Source organism: Aythya marila, assembly GCF_965140915.1.
Source record: "Aythya marila genome assembly, chromosome: 5".
Lineage (NCBI taxonomy): Eukaryota > Metazoa > Chordata > Aves > Anseriformes > Anatidae > Aythya > Aythya marila.
The window spans coordinates 53,938,908-53,957,881 of record NC_139046.1 but is presented as its reverse complement, the minus strand read 5'-3'; the positions used below and the strand labels follow the sequence as shown (position 1 = coordinate 53,957,881).

The 18,974-nt window shown below is 41.7% G+C and overlaps 1 protein-coding gene across 5 annotated transcripts in view; it reads right to left on the bottom strand.

The window, feature by feature from the left end:
* Positions 1–18,974, bottom strand: part of NAV2 (neuron navigator 2) — a 397,581-nt gene that overhangs the window by 165,263 nt on the left and 213,344 nt on the right. For all 5 annotated transcript variants that reach the window (XM_082761145.1, XM_082761144.1, XM_082761146.1 and 2 more), the window contains one exon: positions 1,901–2,018. In XM_082761145.1, the coding sequence (XP_082617271.1) occupies positions 1,901–2,018 (118 nt within the window). The remainder of the gene's footprint in view (positions 1–1,900; positions 2,019–18,974) is intronic.

Sequence of the window (18,974 nt, the reverse complement as noted above, 5' to 3'; positions counted from 1 at the left end):
AAATCTCAGATGGTGAACACAAGAAAAGATGTGTAATGAATACCTGAACTAATTTTGATAAGTTTAGATAATCTCCAGACACTACACTCACATCACTCACATGACAGAAAGGAGCATCTTCATAGCTACTTTTACCCGTAAGAAAGCATGGCAAAAAAAATGAAAAATGTCTCTTACACTGCCTAGCAAAGCTTTCTTAGGATGTAGTCTTGATTGTCAGTAAAAAAAAAAAAAAAAAGAAGAAAAAAAGAAGCTTTTATCTTGCGGGCTACAGTTAAAGCTACTTCTATGTGTGAAAATTATCACCATCTCTGTGACAATGAGATGCAGCGTGCCTAAGGCCATACACATCAGAAACAAATGATTTTCTCTTCACTGCTAATTTGGAGGATTCAACTGAGTATGTTTAAATAGGAACTTTCTTTCATATGCAAAACTTTATTTAAAAATAAAATCCTGCAGCAAGTACTTTAACTTTTTTTTAAAAAAAAAAAAAAAAAAAAAAAAAAAAACAAAAAAAACACCTACGTCCTGCAGACTTAATGTTAAGTATGAGCCAAAAGGTAATGGCTCAGAATAGCTAAAAAATATAAAGGTGAATCCAAGCAAAATAAAGTAAGCAACAATTTTACTGATTATTTTAGAGGGCATAAATCGATTTCTGTAAGTTTTCACAAGTCAATACTCAGAAATATCTTGTACAACCAGGTCCACATTTTGATGGTGGCATTGTTACACTCGTGTTCTCATGCAAAATTTTTCTACAACAGTGTTCACACGAGGTAGCTAGATATTTATGAAGCGAACGGAGACGTAACTGCTGCTTGACAGGTCTGTAGAATGTTAAGATCTGATGTTGCTCTGTAACATAGAGAGATGAAATCTTTTTTGATGTATTCCAGTATAGCTCTAGCGGTGCTACTGGAACGATGCCTCACGATTTCATCAGGGAACAGTGTTTACATATTTGTACCTTAAATCAGGGAACTAGCTCGTTTACAGCATCTCAAACCCACATAAATATGCATGCACTGATGTCTTGTTACTTCACTGCTGTCTTCTTCATTTGCATCTCAAATCTGTCAGTTTGCTTCTAACAATAGTCGTCCTAATTCCCATTAGCAGGCTTTCTGATTCCATCAATCTCCATTGGCCCATGCATGTGTTTTGTGGCATCCCAGATACCAGATGGATGAGCCTCTGAAGGAACTAATGAAGGATCCAGGCCCAAGGGAAGAAGGAGACTATGCAGCTTTACACGGGGCCAATGCAGAAAATTGTTTAAAACCTTCATTATCCACTAATATTACTGCAAACCGAGGGAACTCGAGGCTTGGCAGAATTTAGCCTGCATTTGAGATTTGACCTGATGATAAATCATCTTCCTCATCAGAAAATTCGCTATGAAATATTTCATTGTTCTTCCACACGAAAATCATACCTCTTCTTTCCTAGCTGCATGCAGGGATTTTCCAAATCCAACTAGGAGTTGCAACATAGCAGGCAAGTATCACTGTGAACTATGTTCAGACCAATCCCAAAACAGTATCAGTAACAGGGATAGTGAAGTCTAACAGCATCCTAGCAAAATAAATAAATACCTTATCGGTTGCCTTTTTAAAATTCAGCTGTACAGAGGGATATTACTGTGTCAGGAGATCTTATCAGCAACGTCAAGTATTTTTCCGCTATTCTTTATGACAAGGCTTTATCAAATTAATTAGCAAAGTCTCTGAAAGAAAATTACCAAATAATGGCATGCAGTTTAAGGGTTCCCCCCCCCCCCCCCCCCCCCCCCCCCCCCCACCCTGCACTGTGTTTATGTAGTAGATAAGACAGTCAATTTCTGAGCAGGCTGGTACAAAAAGATACGTGGTACAAAGAGAGGAAAGTCACTCACCTACAACCTGGATTATTTCAGCTAATAAGACTCCATCGGTCACATCTTGCTGTAGATCTTTAATCAATCTCTTGTGGCCAGATTTTGCTAGATAGTGATTAGCCCAATCCGTATAGATCTGTTAGGAGGAAAATAAACAAACAAAAAGAATTTGTTAGTCATAACATCAACCTTAAAAATCACAGCTCTTTGTTTGTCTCTATCCGAGAGGCTGCTTTGAAAGAACTGCTTTTTTGCCGTTTGAAACAAGTCAACACCATTAAAATTCAAGGCATTGTGCAGATCAAGTATTCAGCTTACTATAGCAGGGCTTTTCCTATTCAGAAATCTGACATCAAAGCTCACGTAAGACTATAGTAAACTTCCCAACATGCTACAGCCCGAATGGATCATCAGAGACAGTGAACTAAATCTTCCACAGCGGTAACCTTAGCTTCCTATCAGCAGCTTTGACGTTCATTCTTCGTATCTGTTTTTGAGAGATTTTGAAGATTCTTTTCCAACAACCGCTTCTGGTACATATTAACCACGCAGCATTTCGATTTTGAGCAAACTCCATTGCTGTACTACCTGACAAGCCTTTAAAGGTCTTTAAATCTACCAACCTTTACCAACCTTAAGTTCCATCTCACGGGTTAAATAGGCCTATTAAATTGGTTTTAATCTCTCGTGCCAACATCTAACTGTTGGGGTTTATTTTAAGATGTATTATCTGAAAAGTAAGCAAACAAAGCAGTCAAGCCAAAATCTGTCTTTAATCTGCATCAAGTGCAGCTCACCACATGCTAGCGCAGCGTAGCCACGATCACCAGAGAGCTTATAAAATCTTTTCCTGCCAGGTTATCAAAAAGGAGTAGGTAAAATACTCAACTAGGAATTCCTGGTGGTTAAGAACTAAATATCATTTCTTAGTATAACACAGAATTTAAGGGAAGATTTTTCTCTATGAACTATTTCTACTCCAAAGAAATGAAGAAAACCCACTAAATATCAAGATCTTACCTTTAAATATAAGGACATATTAAGGTTGCCCCCCTATTCTTATGAGTCCCTAGTGTATTAGAAATGCAGGCGCCCCAATTCAGTCATCGGAAAGTAGAAGTGCCACCCGTGTGGCCGCTGTCAGCCCACCACAGGCCCTACAAAACCACCAGGAACTGGGCTGGGGTTGGATGGTTCATTTGTTTTGTTTTGTCTCAAACCTTCAAGCATTCTGCTACTGACAAATGCCTCACACAGGTGGGTGAAACTCTGACCTAGAGGCAAGTGTCTTTAGGACAGTATTTAGCACACTTTTGGGGCCAGAAATTGCGTCATGGTCATGAACACAGCTCCCACAGGCTTTTCTAGCACTGCGCTCAAAGGGCTGTAACTTCATGCTCCTCTTGCACTTGCTGGTTCCACGTTAGTATGAACTGAAGAGCAGATGTTTTGACTAGTTATTATTTAGTTAGTCTTCCCTTTTAATTGTATTAATCTGTAAAACACTGCTGACAACAGCACAAGTCATTCACAATCTGAAATGTACACCCTTCTTTTTCTCCATTTACCCTCTATTTCCACCTTTAGATCAGCAGGATGTGCCTACCCTGTGCCATCAGTGTCATGATTTTGAGAAGAAAGCCACGCTGGAACACCTCAATGAACAAACAGAACTAGAAGACACCTCAGTGAACAACATTGCAATGAAATAAATGCCGAGTACATGAGTGATTTCCCTAGCTGACTGAGGAAAAAAAAAAAAAAAAAAAGAAAAGAAAAACACAAACAAAGCTTCACCCAAACCAGACATTGTGTTCCCTAGCTTCTTTTACAAGAAAACATTTTCTATAACAGGAAGATAATTGTAAAAGGTCTAACGACTCTGAAGAACTAGGATCACCTGTGCCTACTTTCCTGCCTCCCAGAGTGGCTCACTTACTCCCAAAAAAACGGGAGGAATCAGGTTTGGGGCTACCCTAAGCCAGCAGGCAGCAGCATGGCCCTGGGCTCCCCGCCACCACAGGGCAGCCATCACCGTCAGCTCCACCAAGGCCTTCAAGTGGATACAACACCATGGCTTGGTGAACCAGTTGAAAGCTGGGTCATTTCAGACCACCACGTAAACAGAACAGTGCTTGGTCGGGCAGCTCCTGACACCACAGCACCAGCGCGGCTTGAGGTGCCGGTGGGCCGGCACCACAGAACGGCCATTTCACGGCCGCCTCCAAGCGGGCCTGTCCTCGCTGCGTCGAGGGATGCTAGGCCTTAAGTTCACACCCCACAGATACCCATGAGTTCAGCAAAGAGCCTGGCTCCGAAATGAGCCCTCCTGGTGACAGAGGAAAAGTGAAATCCCCCTGAACACAGCCCTGTAGCACAGCCAAACTCCTGCTGTTGGCACATTTTTTCCTCTGCTCCAGTGTATGCTGAAGGCAGTTAGTGCTTGCTAGCAGAGCTGTGAGCAGAGCTTGTATGGCAGTTATCAAATATTACATTGAACACATCAACAAACACCAGCACAGGGAAAATACTTTTTTCTGGGCTGTCTAAGGTAATAGAACATAATTTCATTCAACCACAGTTGATTAGCAAAGCCTTTTTCAGGAAAATCATCATCTTAATAAATCTGCACGAGCCTTGAAAGCTCTATTATACCACATTACTCTGCAATATGCATAGCATTCACTTTTTTTTTTTTTTTTTAAGCTGTCAGGGCTATGTATTTACAAGCTCTGAAGCATTCTTACCAATGCAGAATTATCAATGCTTATTGTAGTAGCTCTTCATGGTCACTGCTCATTTTTATGGCATATATTAAGCTAATTATGGAAACTTTCCAGGATGTTTTCAAAAACTGTTTGTTGCAAGTCTTTGTAATGTATTACACAAATACGATTCCTAATGTTTCTTTTCCTTTTCCATACAAACAAGTTTAAAAAAAACACACACACACAAAACACGTACAATGGCTGCTATTTCTAGACACATGAAAAATGTTTCAAAGCACATAATGTTTTCAAATGTTCAAAAACAGGCAAATAATTGGGAAAACAATAATAAAAGAACTGGGAAAACACTGCTGAGGAACTTTCCATTCATATATGCCTATCTCCGCATGTGAATTTGGAGTGTTCCTCAGTACTTTCAGTAAACAGATTTCAGAGGTGTGGATACACAAAAAAAAAAAGTAACTTTAACAGTCACCTAATTAAAAAATACTAAAGCCTGCAGTTCGACATATTTGACCAACGACCTACAATTCCAACTAGTCAGATACTGCTTATATTGGTATGGGTTTTTAAATCTTTTTGGCGATTTCACACAGTATTGAAATATATATATATATATATATATATATCCTTGGAGACAGCTTCATTATTGTAGTTAGGAAAAAAGAAGGGAACAACATGATCTGGGCATTACCACCACAGCAGGTCTTTGTGTCTGAGCCTAGTCAGCTTAATGTTTAACTGGGGTCTAAGTTCTGGCTTTTGTTAATGGTGGACTCAGCTGTTTGGTAGGTTTTTTCTCTGCAGTCTATGATCTTAGGAATTCAATTATCTGGAAAGAAATTAAAAACAAATGTGATTTTTTTTTTTTAATCCATCAGGTTTGACTTGAGTGTTCCAGGTGACCACCAATTCCAGCAGGTTTGAATTAAGTGCATTACAGGTAAATATTGATTTTAGAAATATTTGGTACGTTATGAGTCACAGCTACAACATTACTGCACAAAGCGAGCAGGATTTTAAGAAGAAAAAAAAAAAAAGCACAAAAGCTTTTAAAAGTTGTCTGTAAAGAAAAAGGACGTAAGATCGATAAGCCTTCAGTCAACAAGACCACTGCAGTCCCCCCTCTCCCCTTTCGTTATGGCTACTCCTGCATGTTGCAGACAGAAGAGGGAGAGAGGGATGCATGGTGGAAAGAGCAGTGGAGTGTTCCAAGGTTCCAGCTGGGAGACCCCTGCACTCGGTGTCACCTCAGGCCTCACTGCTGCCTGCACTCGGAGGCCAGGAGAAGGGAGAAGTGCCTCCGGCACATACTTGACAGTGAAAAGCAAAAATCCTGATGATTCTGTCTACCTGCAAGTAATACGCATGCTCTTCTTAAGCTTGAAAGAAACACCCCAAAAGCCAATACATGCACATTTCCTTGCTAGCTGTAGCAGTCTGAAGTCAAAGCCAGGACACTGATCATTATGAGAGCAATGAACCTGGCAGGACTCTTCAGAGATCACCGTTGAGACCCAATATCCATGCAGCTGCAGTTGGATTCAGGTGATGGGCAGCCACATTTACCCCAGGGTATCCTCTAAACAGAGCTGAGACCTGCATGGGAATGCAAGAGCCACCCCATGGAGTTTGCTTTCTTGCTGGTATTTTCAAGCGTGTTTGTTACAAAAGGAAAGGGTTCACACAGAACTACTTAAAAGGAATTTCTCTCTTTTATACAAGTAAAAAGTTATGCTATTCATTCATTTTCAGCAATAATTTCTGATCAGAATAAAAGCTCAAGTACATCTTCGAAACTTTAGTTCCTCCCCACCATGCTAGTTCTTAACTAATCAGACCAACTGTTTGTTTTGTTCCTATCATGAATCAGACTCATGGATGTTTGATAACAACTGAACAGTATCTTTTCGACAGCGTACACCCCAACTAGAATAGATCAAGGCTTTTTTCAGTGTTAAGCAGCAGGGTCAGTCACACCAACCAACTCCAGCAGGACCCAGGTTACAGTGTGGCGCCTGTGCTGCTGCTAACCCAAAAACCCTACCAGCTGATGTTGAAAGGGGGGAAAAAATCCCTAAAAATAGACACTAATAACTAGCTGCCAGTTAGTATCTAACATGACACCACGAAGACACCACCATTTAACTCAAGTGCTGCAACTTCCCAGTTATCCTCAGCTACTGGGAACAGAGCTTCAGCGAACTGAGGTCTTGGTTCCCACCACACTGGGAAGAAGGGGGTCATTTTTTTTTTTCTTTTTAGTGGAACTGAATGATTAATTCTACTCACATGTGCAAGTGTTTGTTGGAACAGCTTTAAGTTATTAGGCAGTTTGTGGGAGGTATTCCACTGCATATTACACTTTACTGGACACTCACATACATTAACTACCCCTGGAAATTAAATAGAGAAATGGGCAATTTAAACAAACACCACCGGGGCTATTTATTTCCCCCTCTTTAAATCCTGATTCCCAGCTGGGCAGAGCTATTCTCATGCATATAACTACTATTCAAAAGCAATGGGCTGGCTCACTGCGCACACAGCTAAGCATGTGTGTGAATTTTAGCATGCTTGCCAGTCTTTCCAGTAACAGACCCTCGGAGGGCCAGCACTTCAGGGCATGCACTGCTTTCTCTGCGAGCTGGTGTTAAGCAAATCCGATGTGGATCCTGAACAAGCAATACGTTTTAAACTGCCTTGCCTGCATGATACTGGCTCTTAATCTACTGCATATTTTGCTGTGTTTAGTACAAAAAAAGGAGAAAATGGGTTATTTACCTTCCTTTCACCGTTGCACATTTCCAGGCCTGGCACAGAAGGCACACGAGCATGGAGGTTTCCCAACACCACCGCATTTTGGCGCTGGCCAGCCCAGCCCCGGGTGATGCGTGGCGGGCGATAGCTGGGCTGCAGCGGGCTCTGCTTGCAGCGCTGCCCTGCTTTCCATGCCACCCCTGCTGGGGGGAGCCAAGCAGGTGGCCACCCGCTCAGTGCCCCCTCGCCAAGCTCTTTAAATCACGAGCAGAAAGGAGATCTGCAACACCAACACTTGCAACAAGTCCTGCGCGTAGCCCGAAGCGAGACGGCGCTGGTTGCTGAGCTATCAGCGAAACCCAATCCAAGCCGTATTCGGCTGCAGTGCGGATACCCGCTTGGTCCCAGGCCAACGAAATGTGACTGACCCCATAACAAGAGAAACAAACGCACCATTTTATCGACGTTTGCTACCGTCACCTTGAGTGCACACCCAGTTATTTTCCGATACCACAGCTCTCACAGACATGAAATAACCCCATTTCCATCTACTGTCACACACAAATAGCAACAGAAAAGGGCTTATCTGGAAAGGTGATAAATTTGTACTCCGAGGAGAAACCACTGAAATCTTAAGAAGCTGCAGAAGAAAGGGAAAAATCACTTCTGAGGCTGAAGTTAGAGCACTGCTCAACAGCACCGCTGCCGTGATTAAGGAGCCAGGATCTGCTTACTGTTTTATAATGGTCACAGGAAAATTTACTTCTCCCACGAGCAGGGACCTGAAAGGTCATACTGGTTACTGGCATATTTAACATCGACGGGTACCGCTGGAGTCCAGCTTGCTGTTCCTTCTCAAGTGGTCCACAGCTAAATGATGATATACCCGGGGGCACGTGAAGCTCGGATGGTTAATTTTAGCCGAAGTCACGCACGCACTGTGGTCAGGTTTCTGCCACAGCCACGTTCCACTGCGTTAGCAGCTCCCCCGCCGGCAGCTCCTCGCTTACCACCCCGCTCTGCCCAACACCGCTCCCTCCTGGCCCTGCTTCCTCCAACTCAGGGAGCTTCAGGGGTTGAAATACATTTCAGACAGGTTCAATATATTTTTATACATGCTAAGTCTCTCTTTAATAACGAAGCAGCAAACTAAGTTTAGCTGGCCTTCTGCATTAGACTCTGTAGGCATTTGCAGCTTCTTAAGATTTCAATTACTAAAAAAAAATCATGTTTTGATTTTTTTAAAGCACAATCAGAAGAAGCTTTCCACCCAGCAGAGAGACAACCCCTTTACCTAAATGCTCCCAGTGTCTGTACACTGGCACTTTGAACCAACTCCAAAATGCTGCACTCCACCCCTGCTTGTACCAGGCCAAAAAAAAAAAACAACACAGATGCATCTTTTTTGATATTTGGAGCACTCACAGTATTGCTCAAGCACTTTAGGGCTTTATCAATCGCAAATGCAAGCCGTAAAATACAAGGCTCAATTAGACTTAAGGTGGACACCTGCAAAACCTGCCTACGTTGCTGGGCAGGGACTGGTGCATACACCAGAGATCCCAAAGCATGCAAATCACCCCATATATCATGAACTGACCACGTTGCTGGTGTTCTTTAGAAGCAGAGAATTGGCCTTTGTACACTGCCCTGCTCGTTTTTTCTTTTTAATATATTAAAAAAAACACACACGTTGCAAATGTTGACAAGGTGCAAAGCAAGGAGTGCTTCAGCTCCCCTCTTGCCGAGCTGAAGGACAGCTGTCCAACGCTTTAGCTGTTTGTTCTTCAAGAGGCACACTTCTGACAGAATAAAACCTCTGTGTGTCTTTGAACCGCTTCAGGAAAAGCAAATAACTTCGTAGCCACGCTGTCTCCACACCACCTCTCGCCTCCAGCAAAGGCCACTCTCTGCCCCCAGCAGTTTTTGTTTGATTTGGGTAGGGGGGGAAGAATAGCCCTCCAGGTGCACTGCCAAAGAAACGCACCACTTTGCACCAGGTACCGTGCCTCTGATGTGCCGGGGGAATGCTTGACTGAGCTACGAGCAATAATTTAGCATTTTGCAACAGGCACGGCACGGTGAGAAGGGAGGTTAGCGCCAGCAAGAAGGCCCACTGAGGGAGGACATCTCACTTCAGGCAGCTGCAGTCTTAAATACACACTGCTGCTCTGTGCAGCTGGTGCTACAGTACTCAGCATGGTCCGTTCCCAAATCCCAATCTCATTTTGGCATGCCTGGTTTATGACAGCTAGGAAGTTCTTCTGAAATTGTCTAACCAAGATGGACTGATTTTCTCTATTCAGAAAAAGTGTAAAAAGTAACCAGTTGTTCCAAACAACAGTTTCATTTGGATTATTTTTTTGTTGTTGTTTATTCTGTTTGTTTGTTGTTTTTTTAAACCCAGGCTCACAAAACCTGTCTAACTTCAGCAGCATCTCCTCTGGGCAGGCAGCCGAACTGTTACTGCTGCGCTGGACTCTGAGAAAGGGAGGTAAGGAGATTATCAGACTCTGAAGAGGGCTGGAAATTAAGCCTGATTTGCCACGTAGCAAGCATCTCGAGCATAAACTCATTCCCACAGTCCATTTTCTCCTGATTACTTTTCAAAAAAGAATTTATCAGGATTAATTAACAAAACATTAATTAATTGTTACCAAAATCAATGCTCACAGTTATGAATCAACTCCAAATGAAATTGGTCCCACAGGCACATAACTAACCCATTTCAACTTTTAGCAACATGTGAAGATTAAAGTTAACAAAAGCGATCCCAATAGCGAGGACAGAAACATTACAAAGACTTCCTTTAATTAATTAGTAACAAAAGCAATTTGCTGTAGGGACTATGCAACTACAAAAATTGGCCTTTGTCTGACCCTTGAGACCAAATCCTACTCCTCTTTTAGCCAGGAAGGACAGGACAGCGTTCCCTTTCGGTCTGGTTCATGCTTCACCAAGCAGGCTCAGTCCATACCCACACTTGGAAGTTGTCCTCCTACCCGGGGACAGGCTGGCTGATGCCTCTCACCACAATCCATCACCTGCGCCGCTCTCATTCTGTAAAATGTTTAGTTCAGCGTCCAAGACTTGTTCTGAAAGGCAATGCTTCTGCAGTTGGCAAAGCTGCTGGAAGCTGGTGCGAGGCAGTGCTCTCTCTAACTTGGAAGGATGCAAAGCAAGAGGTAACCAACAGATGGGTGAAAAAGCAGTGCAGCTGCACGGAGTTGGGCTCAGACTGTGAGAAGAGCACGGAGGCTGTAGACACCATCAATTTTGAAGCATGATATGTTCCCTGTCTGCCTGGCCATGGATTCGCTATTATGTTTGTACCTCAAAATCAGAGGGAGAAGAATAATTAAAAAAAAAAAAAAAAAAAAAAAAAAGAAAAAGATATATTCCATTCCTGCCTGAACCAAGAGAAAGAAAGAGCTTATGCTGGCCAAAGGAAAAAAAAAAAAAAAAAAAAAAAAAAGAAGACGACAATACCTTAACAAAGATGAAAAAAAAGTATAATGCAATTTCTCAGCATCTATGTCTCTGTCAATAGGGGGAAGAGCAAGCAAGCAAGGTCATACTAGGAAAACAGAAAGTATCCCTGGCCAAGAATGTAAATCCACTGTAACATATATATCAGCTTTTAAGCCATCTTATTAAAGCTTCACAAAATGTAGACAGTCAGAGCTGAGATCTGTGTGTTTCTGCAACAATACGTATTTCACCACGCTGAATTATAACAAAATAAAGCTCTTGCCTTTCTTTTCCTCGCCCCATTCCCACCCCCAAATTTAAGAAGTCCAGCAACCTATAATGCCCACGCAAAATGAATGCAAAATCTGGAGATGGAAGGAACAAATAAAGAAGAAAAGAGGATCCAAACTTCAGGAAGCACTTCACCACACACTTATTTCAAGCCTGTACTTGAGCCTTAATTACTTTGAGAAAACTTAATACACATTTAACTTTTCTGGACAGGAATGCTGTACTGAAATGGATCATTAGAAAATTAATTCCAGAATTTCTAAAGATTATTAATGGCAGCGGGAAGAATAAGAAGGCCAATTATCTTTCTAAATTTTTCTAGTGTTGTCTTCTACTAATGCTTCTATTTCCAGTGCTCTTCCATCACTCCTGCTCTCGGGCACTGTCAGAAGTGGGACAGTTGGCTAGACAAATCTTAGGTGTGACCTACTTTTGAAAGGCCTCCTTTTATTTTAAGCTGCATTTTTAACACAGTGAAAAATACTCTGTGACAGCAGAGCATTAATTTGTGTGGCGAAGACTGGCTCCCAGAGATGCACAACAAGACGAAGGATCTCAGAAGGGTTCGGCATCCCAATTAGAGCCTGATTACAAGAGCTCAGCTCCCATTTAACCATCAAAATAAGCAGCCAAGTTTTCAGAAGACTTCAGGCACTTCTTAAAAACCTCAACTAATATTAGATTTACAGCATTTTAAAACCTGATCACCTTTCAATAGGGAAGAGGGAAGAAGAAACGCATACATCTATGTGTTTGGGTAGGCAGGCAGATGGGGACGCACACCCTAAACATTTTGGCAATGAGATCTAGAGATAGCATGCTTGCATTTGGAAATATTAACAGCCACTTATCCATAGGTGGCAGCATTTCAGTTTTGTAACGTCCTTTACTATACTGCTACACGTACCAGGTATGTGGCTCCAGCCAAAACCTTCCCGCGTACCCAGTGATCCCACGGCTTTGCCATATTTTACACAGAAGAATATGGTGGTCTGCATAAATTGTTCCTGCTAAGAGGTTACCAAATCACACAAGTTTTTTTCTCTTCCCCCAAACAACAACAAAAAAATAAAGTGCTGAATTAATTTCCACAAACATAATAAAGCTAACGTAATCATCTTGCAGTTGGCCATCTGTTTCACAGATATAAATCTAACTGCATCTTCTCCTGACTGCTAACTTCCTAAATTCAATTCCCTCTGATGACCCTGCTTTCAGCTTAGTTCCTCCTGCCTCCATTTAGAGGGCTTGGAGTGTTTTCTATAAAATGATCTATATGCCACTTATATAGTTAGAAGGCAATTGGCAGGGTTTGAAGCTGCACATTTGGCACCAGATCAAAATAAAACGTGCAGAGAAGGGCAGTGTGCCGATGTACGATGCACACACACCACGGGAAATGTGGGAACAGAGGAAAAAGGTTCTCAAGTACAAAGGTTACAGTGAAAACTGATTAGTTCTCTTTTTTCCACCACAGTCTGTGTCATTAAAACAGAGACTTCTACAATCACCATTCATGTATTTGTGTATTTATGAAGAATTTAAGAAATTCCCCTCCTACGAGGAAATGGCTAACCTCTGCTAGCAATTATAGTTTAAGGCTGCATAAGAGGATGAGCATCTTCACCCCTAAAGGACGTTTACAGATCTGCTTGCCAAGCCCCCTGTTATTCATCCCCTGTCTCAGGGATGAGGAACGATCGTCTACACAACACAGCAGAGATTCTGCTGCTTCTTTCGGCGCTGACCTACTGCACCACGGGAGGGGGAGCCGACTTCCAGCCCAGCAGCCAGCACGGGGCACTGCTGGAGGCAGGATGCTAGCTGCAGTAGACCTTTGGCCAATTCTGCTGCTGCAAATCCCAGCTCCTAATTGGAGAGCTTCACTGAAGCGACACCAGCCCATGCTTTCATTGATCTGGTGATTGAAATCAACGCTCTAGGGTTTTGGTAAAATTTCTGATACTGAACCTCTAACACAGCCTTCTACAATAGATCGTTCTTTTAAAAGAGATTCAGTCTAGCAAAATTTACAACAGGCTAGTGATTAATAATTAAAGACAACATTTTAGTGCTGATCGAGACATGAAAGTAAAGGCTCCATCCCCATGAGCACAGGAGGCAGAGCCATCTCTGCAGGAGAGCTTCCTCGCATAGCTAGCAGCTACCTGAAGGCCGCCTGCGCCTTCCTAAAAATCGTTTGAACAAACAAAGTAATTTTTGCTCTGTTCCTGAAGCTTTGATCAGAAATATATGTACTGTCAGGAGGCAGATCAGTTGTAGACATCATTTATTTTCAGCGCAAAAGATTTTAAACAATTCCCACTGAATAGCTTTGTGTTAAGTCTCGAAGAGGATGATCTACCGGGCTAAGGCTTCATTAGGGTAGCTCCTCGTGATCTCTGTTGATGCACAGCTTTTTCAGTGGGGATGGTTGAAATACACTGTTACTATTAATACTCTTAACATGGCAGCAAGGAGCTTGACCAAAAGACCTGCAAGCTGTGGAAAATTCAGGAAGCACAAAGCCACGAGAGCCAACTACGCTCACAAGGGCTTCCCTCATGCAAGCTCCTGCGTAATTTCGTGTGTGCCTACATAATCCCTTGTTTTGTTCTAGATCCTGTGTTTAGCTTCCCATGTCAAGTCCTGCTTCTGCCTGAACACCTACACATCGGACGGTGTCACTCCAGCAGACTTACGTTCTTACAACTAGCTGACTTACAGGTTTAAGACAATGAAAATTAATAGGGAATTTACAGGGAATGAAACCAAGTAACTAATTCACTGCGGTCATTTCACTGGGGCACAAAGACATTATGCATTTGACTTTTTTTTTTCCCTTTCAACTTTGTAAAGAAAAAAAAGTTACTTTTTCTTCAGACAAGAACATTCATTTTGATCCACACTATATATACATGTATATATATATACACATGTATATATAAATATATACGTATGTATGGCCAAATGTTCACAAAGGATACAAGTCACAGCCCACGTATGTATGAAAATGAGTGTGGATTCAAGTAACATCCGCTAAGACCACTGGCCCAGCTGCAGATAAAATCAGAGCAATTTACTGGCCATCCTTCAGGACAGATGCTACTGGCATAGAAACAAGGCTTATGGGCTTCTGCAAAAACAGTTTTTTCTTTTTTGCCTAGAGCAAGGGTTGGAGGAATGTAGAACAAAGAGCATGCTGCTAGATTAAAAAAAAAAAAAAAAAAAAAAAAGCGTGTGTACATATATCCTAAAATCTTAATCTAGAAATTAACCATTAACTACTAGAGAAAAAAGAAAAAAAGCAAGGCAAGCTAAGCATTGTGTAAAACCTGGAATTGTAGCAAATCAATTCAGTCACACGCAGATGGTTGTTGCGAATTAAATCTAAAATTGCTATTAAAATACCCTAAAAGTAAGACTTCTCCTCCTCGATTTTTTTCCTCTGTGAAAAAGCAGCCATTTACAGAATTTCCTAGCACATTTGCTTTTGCAGTGTTGTTCCTAACATTTTTGCAACACTACTATTCCAAGTTTCATTTGTATGATCTCTTAATCACTGGGATGCTGCGGATGATCCATTTTTGTCTCTGCAAATAACTTCCCATATATCTCTTGCAGTGAGTTGTCAGCGTTGGACTCTCAATTAACAAGACTGCTTGCCATCAGACTCCTGCTAGCGACTGCATTTACCACTACAGTACACCAGGCTGCCTGAGCGAAATAACAAATAGGTTGCAAAAGCTGGTAGCACCCCATGACGGTCTGAACGACAGATTCAGGCAAGTGACAGTTCAAGGGCTGTTTGGGGCCAGCCCCATTGCAACTCAAAGCGCGGGCATGGTTTTAAGGACCTTGCAGAGCTGAATGATGTTTACAGGCATGCATTAAAGGAGCACACCCTTGTCCCTAACAGCAATTCTGCCAATGAAGAAAAATTCTCACTGAACTATGCAAAAGCTGACAAAGGCAGCAGCTGCTCTGCTCCACACAGCAAATTTATATTTAAAGTGGGAGTTGGGAAAAACCGATCCTTACAGAAATTAGTTTCAGCTCATCTACTTGGGATCCCAACGCAATCTAGGAGACGAAGAGATTGTGGAAGAAGCTGCCAGGAACCAGTCTACAACCCCGGTTTTAAAACGCAAGAGGCATCTCAAGTAAATAACGTTCTCACTGATATATAACGCTTTTAAAAATAGACTGGCCAAGGGGTTTTGTTGTTGTAGGACTTTTTTTTTTTTTTTTTTTTAGTATCTTGCAAGAAATCTTCTACTTCAAGCTTCAGGCCACAAGGTGACCCTGAAGTGACCACAGCCACGAAAACCCCAGACCAGAATGATGCTAATTTTGGGTGCTCCGAACCAGACTGACCCTGAGTCCACCAACTCTTCAGCGAGTAACACCAAGCCATGGCCAGGAGAAGCACTCACCTGTCACACAAGGGGCAAAGCCTGTGCTGTTTTATACGTTAGCACTTGTCCAGCATTTTACAAACCACTAACACAGAAAATAAGCTTTTATCAGTACAATTCTGAATGAACCGTTTGTGCATAATTTCATGTCGCACAGCTGTTGTTTCTGTATTTATGCATTACTGATTTTTCCTAGTTTAGAGTTAACTAGCAGTAAACAATACATTCAAATATTCTGACTATTTAAATGAATTAGGCTATGCAGTGTTTTTAGCATGAGTGTCTATTCGGTACGATCTGTTATGCTTCCTCTTCGTGAGATAGGAGATAGTGCTCAGGTATGATTAAGGGATACGGGAGGGCTTGGCAAATGCTTCAGGGACACCTGCTTTGTGCTTCTGACATTTGGTTTTCCCATCTCTCTGGAGATGCTCGTCTCAAAAAAGCAAATAAGCCCACGATCAGATTAGCCGACTGGCATTTCTGTGCGCCCGGCTAAGACTGACAGACCTCATAAAAGTCCTTACTAACACTGGGACTGGCCACCACCCCACAGCAAAAATAAACACAGCTAGCATCAGTTGTGTCTAACCAATAAAGCAGATGTCTAACAAAGTAAGGAACCCATAATTTTTACATGGGGGTTAAAAATAACCCTCTCCTTTCCAATATTTAGCAAAGGATCCACAGCCTCCCCGTGTGTTGCATATGGCTTTGTGCTATCTTGAGACTCCCTTTTTCTCTAATCAGTCAATTCATCAGCAATCACTTGTCAGCAAAAAAAAACACAACAATAAGCTTGTTGAGCAAATGTCAGAGAACATTAAATTAACCAGTCAAAGATCAGCAATGAACAGCTGACACCAAATTGAACCCAACACATGGCCTCATTCACATTATTGTTAAGCACATGTAGCCAATCCCCCAATCACTGTACCTCTGAAATGACATTAAAAGGTCTTTATTTTAGAGAACAACAACAGAATTGCTTTAGAATAGATAACAAGCCTAATATTAAGTACCATCATAAAAATAGGCTATTGCTTTTATGCAATTTGGGTTCGAGGTATTGTTTTATCTCCAATTGCAAGCTAAACTTATTAAGTGTTTTCTCTTTAGCTCAGAGTGACCCCGAATATATTTCCCTTTTCTTCTAGCTGATTACAAATTGCATAATCTTGCAGGAAGGCCTCCCCAATACCCGCTGGGTTTCCTGCCTGCTTCCTAACAGCCAGGTTGGTTCCCCTGGTGAGGAACTAAGTTACATCCACAGCCCAGGCTTCTGGGGTGCAGCATTATCCCTTCATTAACTCCAGTCTGCAAGTCGTCAAGATAGAGAACTCACATTTACAAGAAGCTGTGGTTGAAGACAACATCTTCAACAGATCTTGTAACCCCAAAGCAGTCACCATCCCTCAGCTCAAGTGGCCATGCGTCTGAGTCACACTCAACTCCAGCTTAAAAAAAATCAATTACCATGCAATATGAACACGTTAAGGAGGCAAGAAGCCTGATGGCTTTCTCTGCAGGCTGCTGTTAATCAGTAAACTGCAGGATACCTGGGGACAGAGATTGCTGTGGCGTGCTGATCCAGGACAGGGCACCTCACTGCCAATGTTCCTTCTCTCTCAATAAAGGAAAAAGCAAAACAGGCAGGAATTGCAGTATTTTTAATACAGGTTGTTGAAGTGACACCTGTAGGAAAAGAACCCTATCTGCATTAGACAGTGAGCTGCCCAGAATAGCAGGTGTAATATTTCCTCTTATACGTTGAAAATAAGAGTTTGCAGCCCAGGGTGAATCTCTTCATTTCTGTGAGCCTGTCACCCCTCCCACCCCAGTCTTATGTAGGTGATACTTCTTAGGCATAGCTGAACTAGATGTCTCCAAGACAAGAGCTGGCACTTGATGTTGCAGTAGCACCTCGTACAACCTGGTTGTGATCTCACTGGCTCAATCTAGATGAGATCTAAATAACGTTTCTCAAAATGACCAAAATTTCCCTTCTAAATCCACACTTAAGTCATGAAAATAATATGATTTTGCTGAAGACCAGAATAGACTAACTGCTCAGACATCTCATCCTTAGAAATCCTGACCTCCTACATTGGGGATCCTCTCCTCATGTCAACTTCCAACCAAAATGTCTTAAACCAAAACTGAACAATAAAAATCTATGCCTTCAAAACTCTAAAATATGCTCAGAAGAACAAAACAGCAGCTGCATGGTTTTGGACGCCTCTGCCAAAATGCGCCAGAATTCAGGAAATTTTTCAAAAATGCTGTTGTTATGTATCATCTGCATCGAGTCCAGTGGTAGTCTGATTCTGAGCCTCGATTACTTACATCAATTCTGGTCATTAAAATATACATATAATTACTATTTATTTCCAATGTACACAACCCTCAAAAACTATCTGGTGAATCCCTGAATGTCTGCCATGGAGAAGCACAGAAAAGAAAATACAATGCCCAGCTATTTGGCAGATGATTGTCTAACACCTTACAACAGCGGTATGACGGCAAGGTGCTAGAACCAAGAAACCCTCTCAGCTAATTGAAATCAAATTCTCAACAGTGCTCTTGAAGCTTTCCACTACTTCCTTTAAAAGATCCTGATTAAAAAGATAAAATAAAGGTACGGCGACGATACACTTATATCTGAAGTCTCTTTGAAGCACAACACAATGCCCTCCTCTCACCAAAATCCTTGCCATCCTTCACTTTCACAGTAATTACCCTAGGAAACTAATGAACAGAAGCTACATAGGCTCATTTTCAATGGATAGCAGAATTGGGATCATGATAATAACATGTAACTGCACAGATAACCTTTAAGGAATTTTTTTTTATGTTTTCCAAATAAAACTGGGCATGTTTCAAAATTAATAAGCAGATCCGGAATGACAATAAATAGGCCAGAATGCACACTGGAAGGGAATGGCTTGAATTACTTGAAGTAAGACTTTTCAGACTGAAAGGGAGCACAGGAAACATCTGAGCAGTCTGTCTCATCATAATGACCCTCATCATGAACTATCTGATAAAAAAATAAAAATGCAAGCACTCATTGACAGAGACTGAATGCTTATTTATAGACAGATTCTTAATGAAAATTAATAAGTATTAAAGATCTTGTACAACGTGCTGGTAAGGCTTGACCTGAAAAATCTCAAACACTTCTGGTCATCAGTATTCAACAAAGAACATTCAGTCTAGAAATGGTACAGAAACGGAGTTAGGAAATTAAGGAACCATCTTGCAAAAGATGACTAGGAATTTGGATTATTTAAAAATCACACTGTAAGATGTTGCTTGGCTGGGAATGCCATGGAAGAGGAGCAGAACAGCTAGCAGACATGCTGGCAAAAATGCCACAAATGAATAAGGCTGTGCGTATGTCAAAGCAGATGATAATGCTGG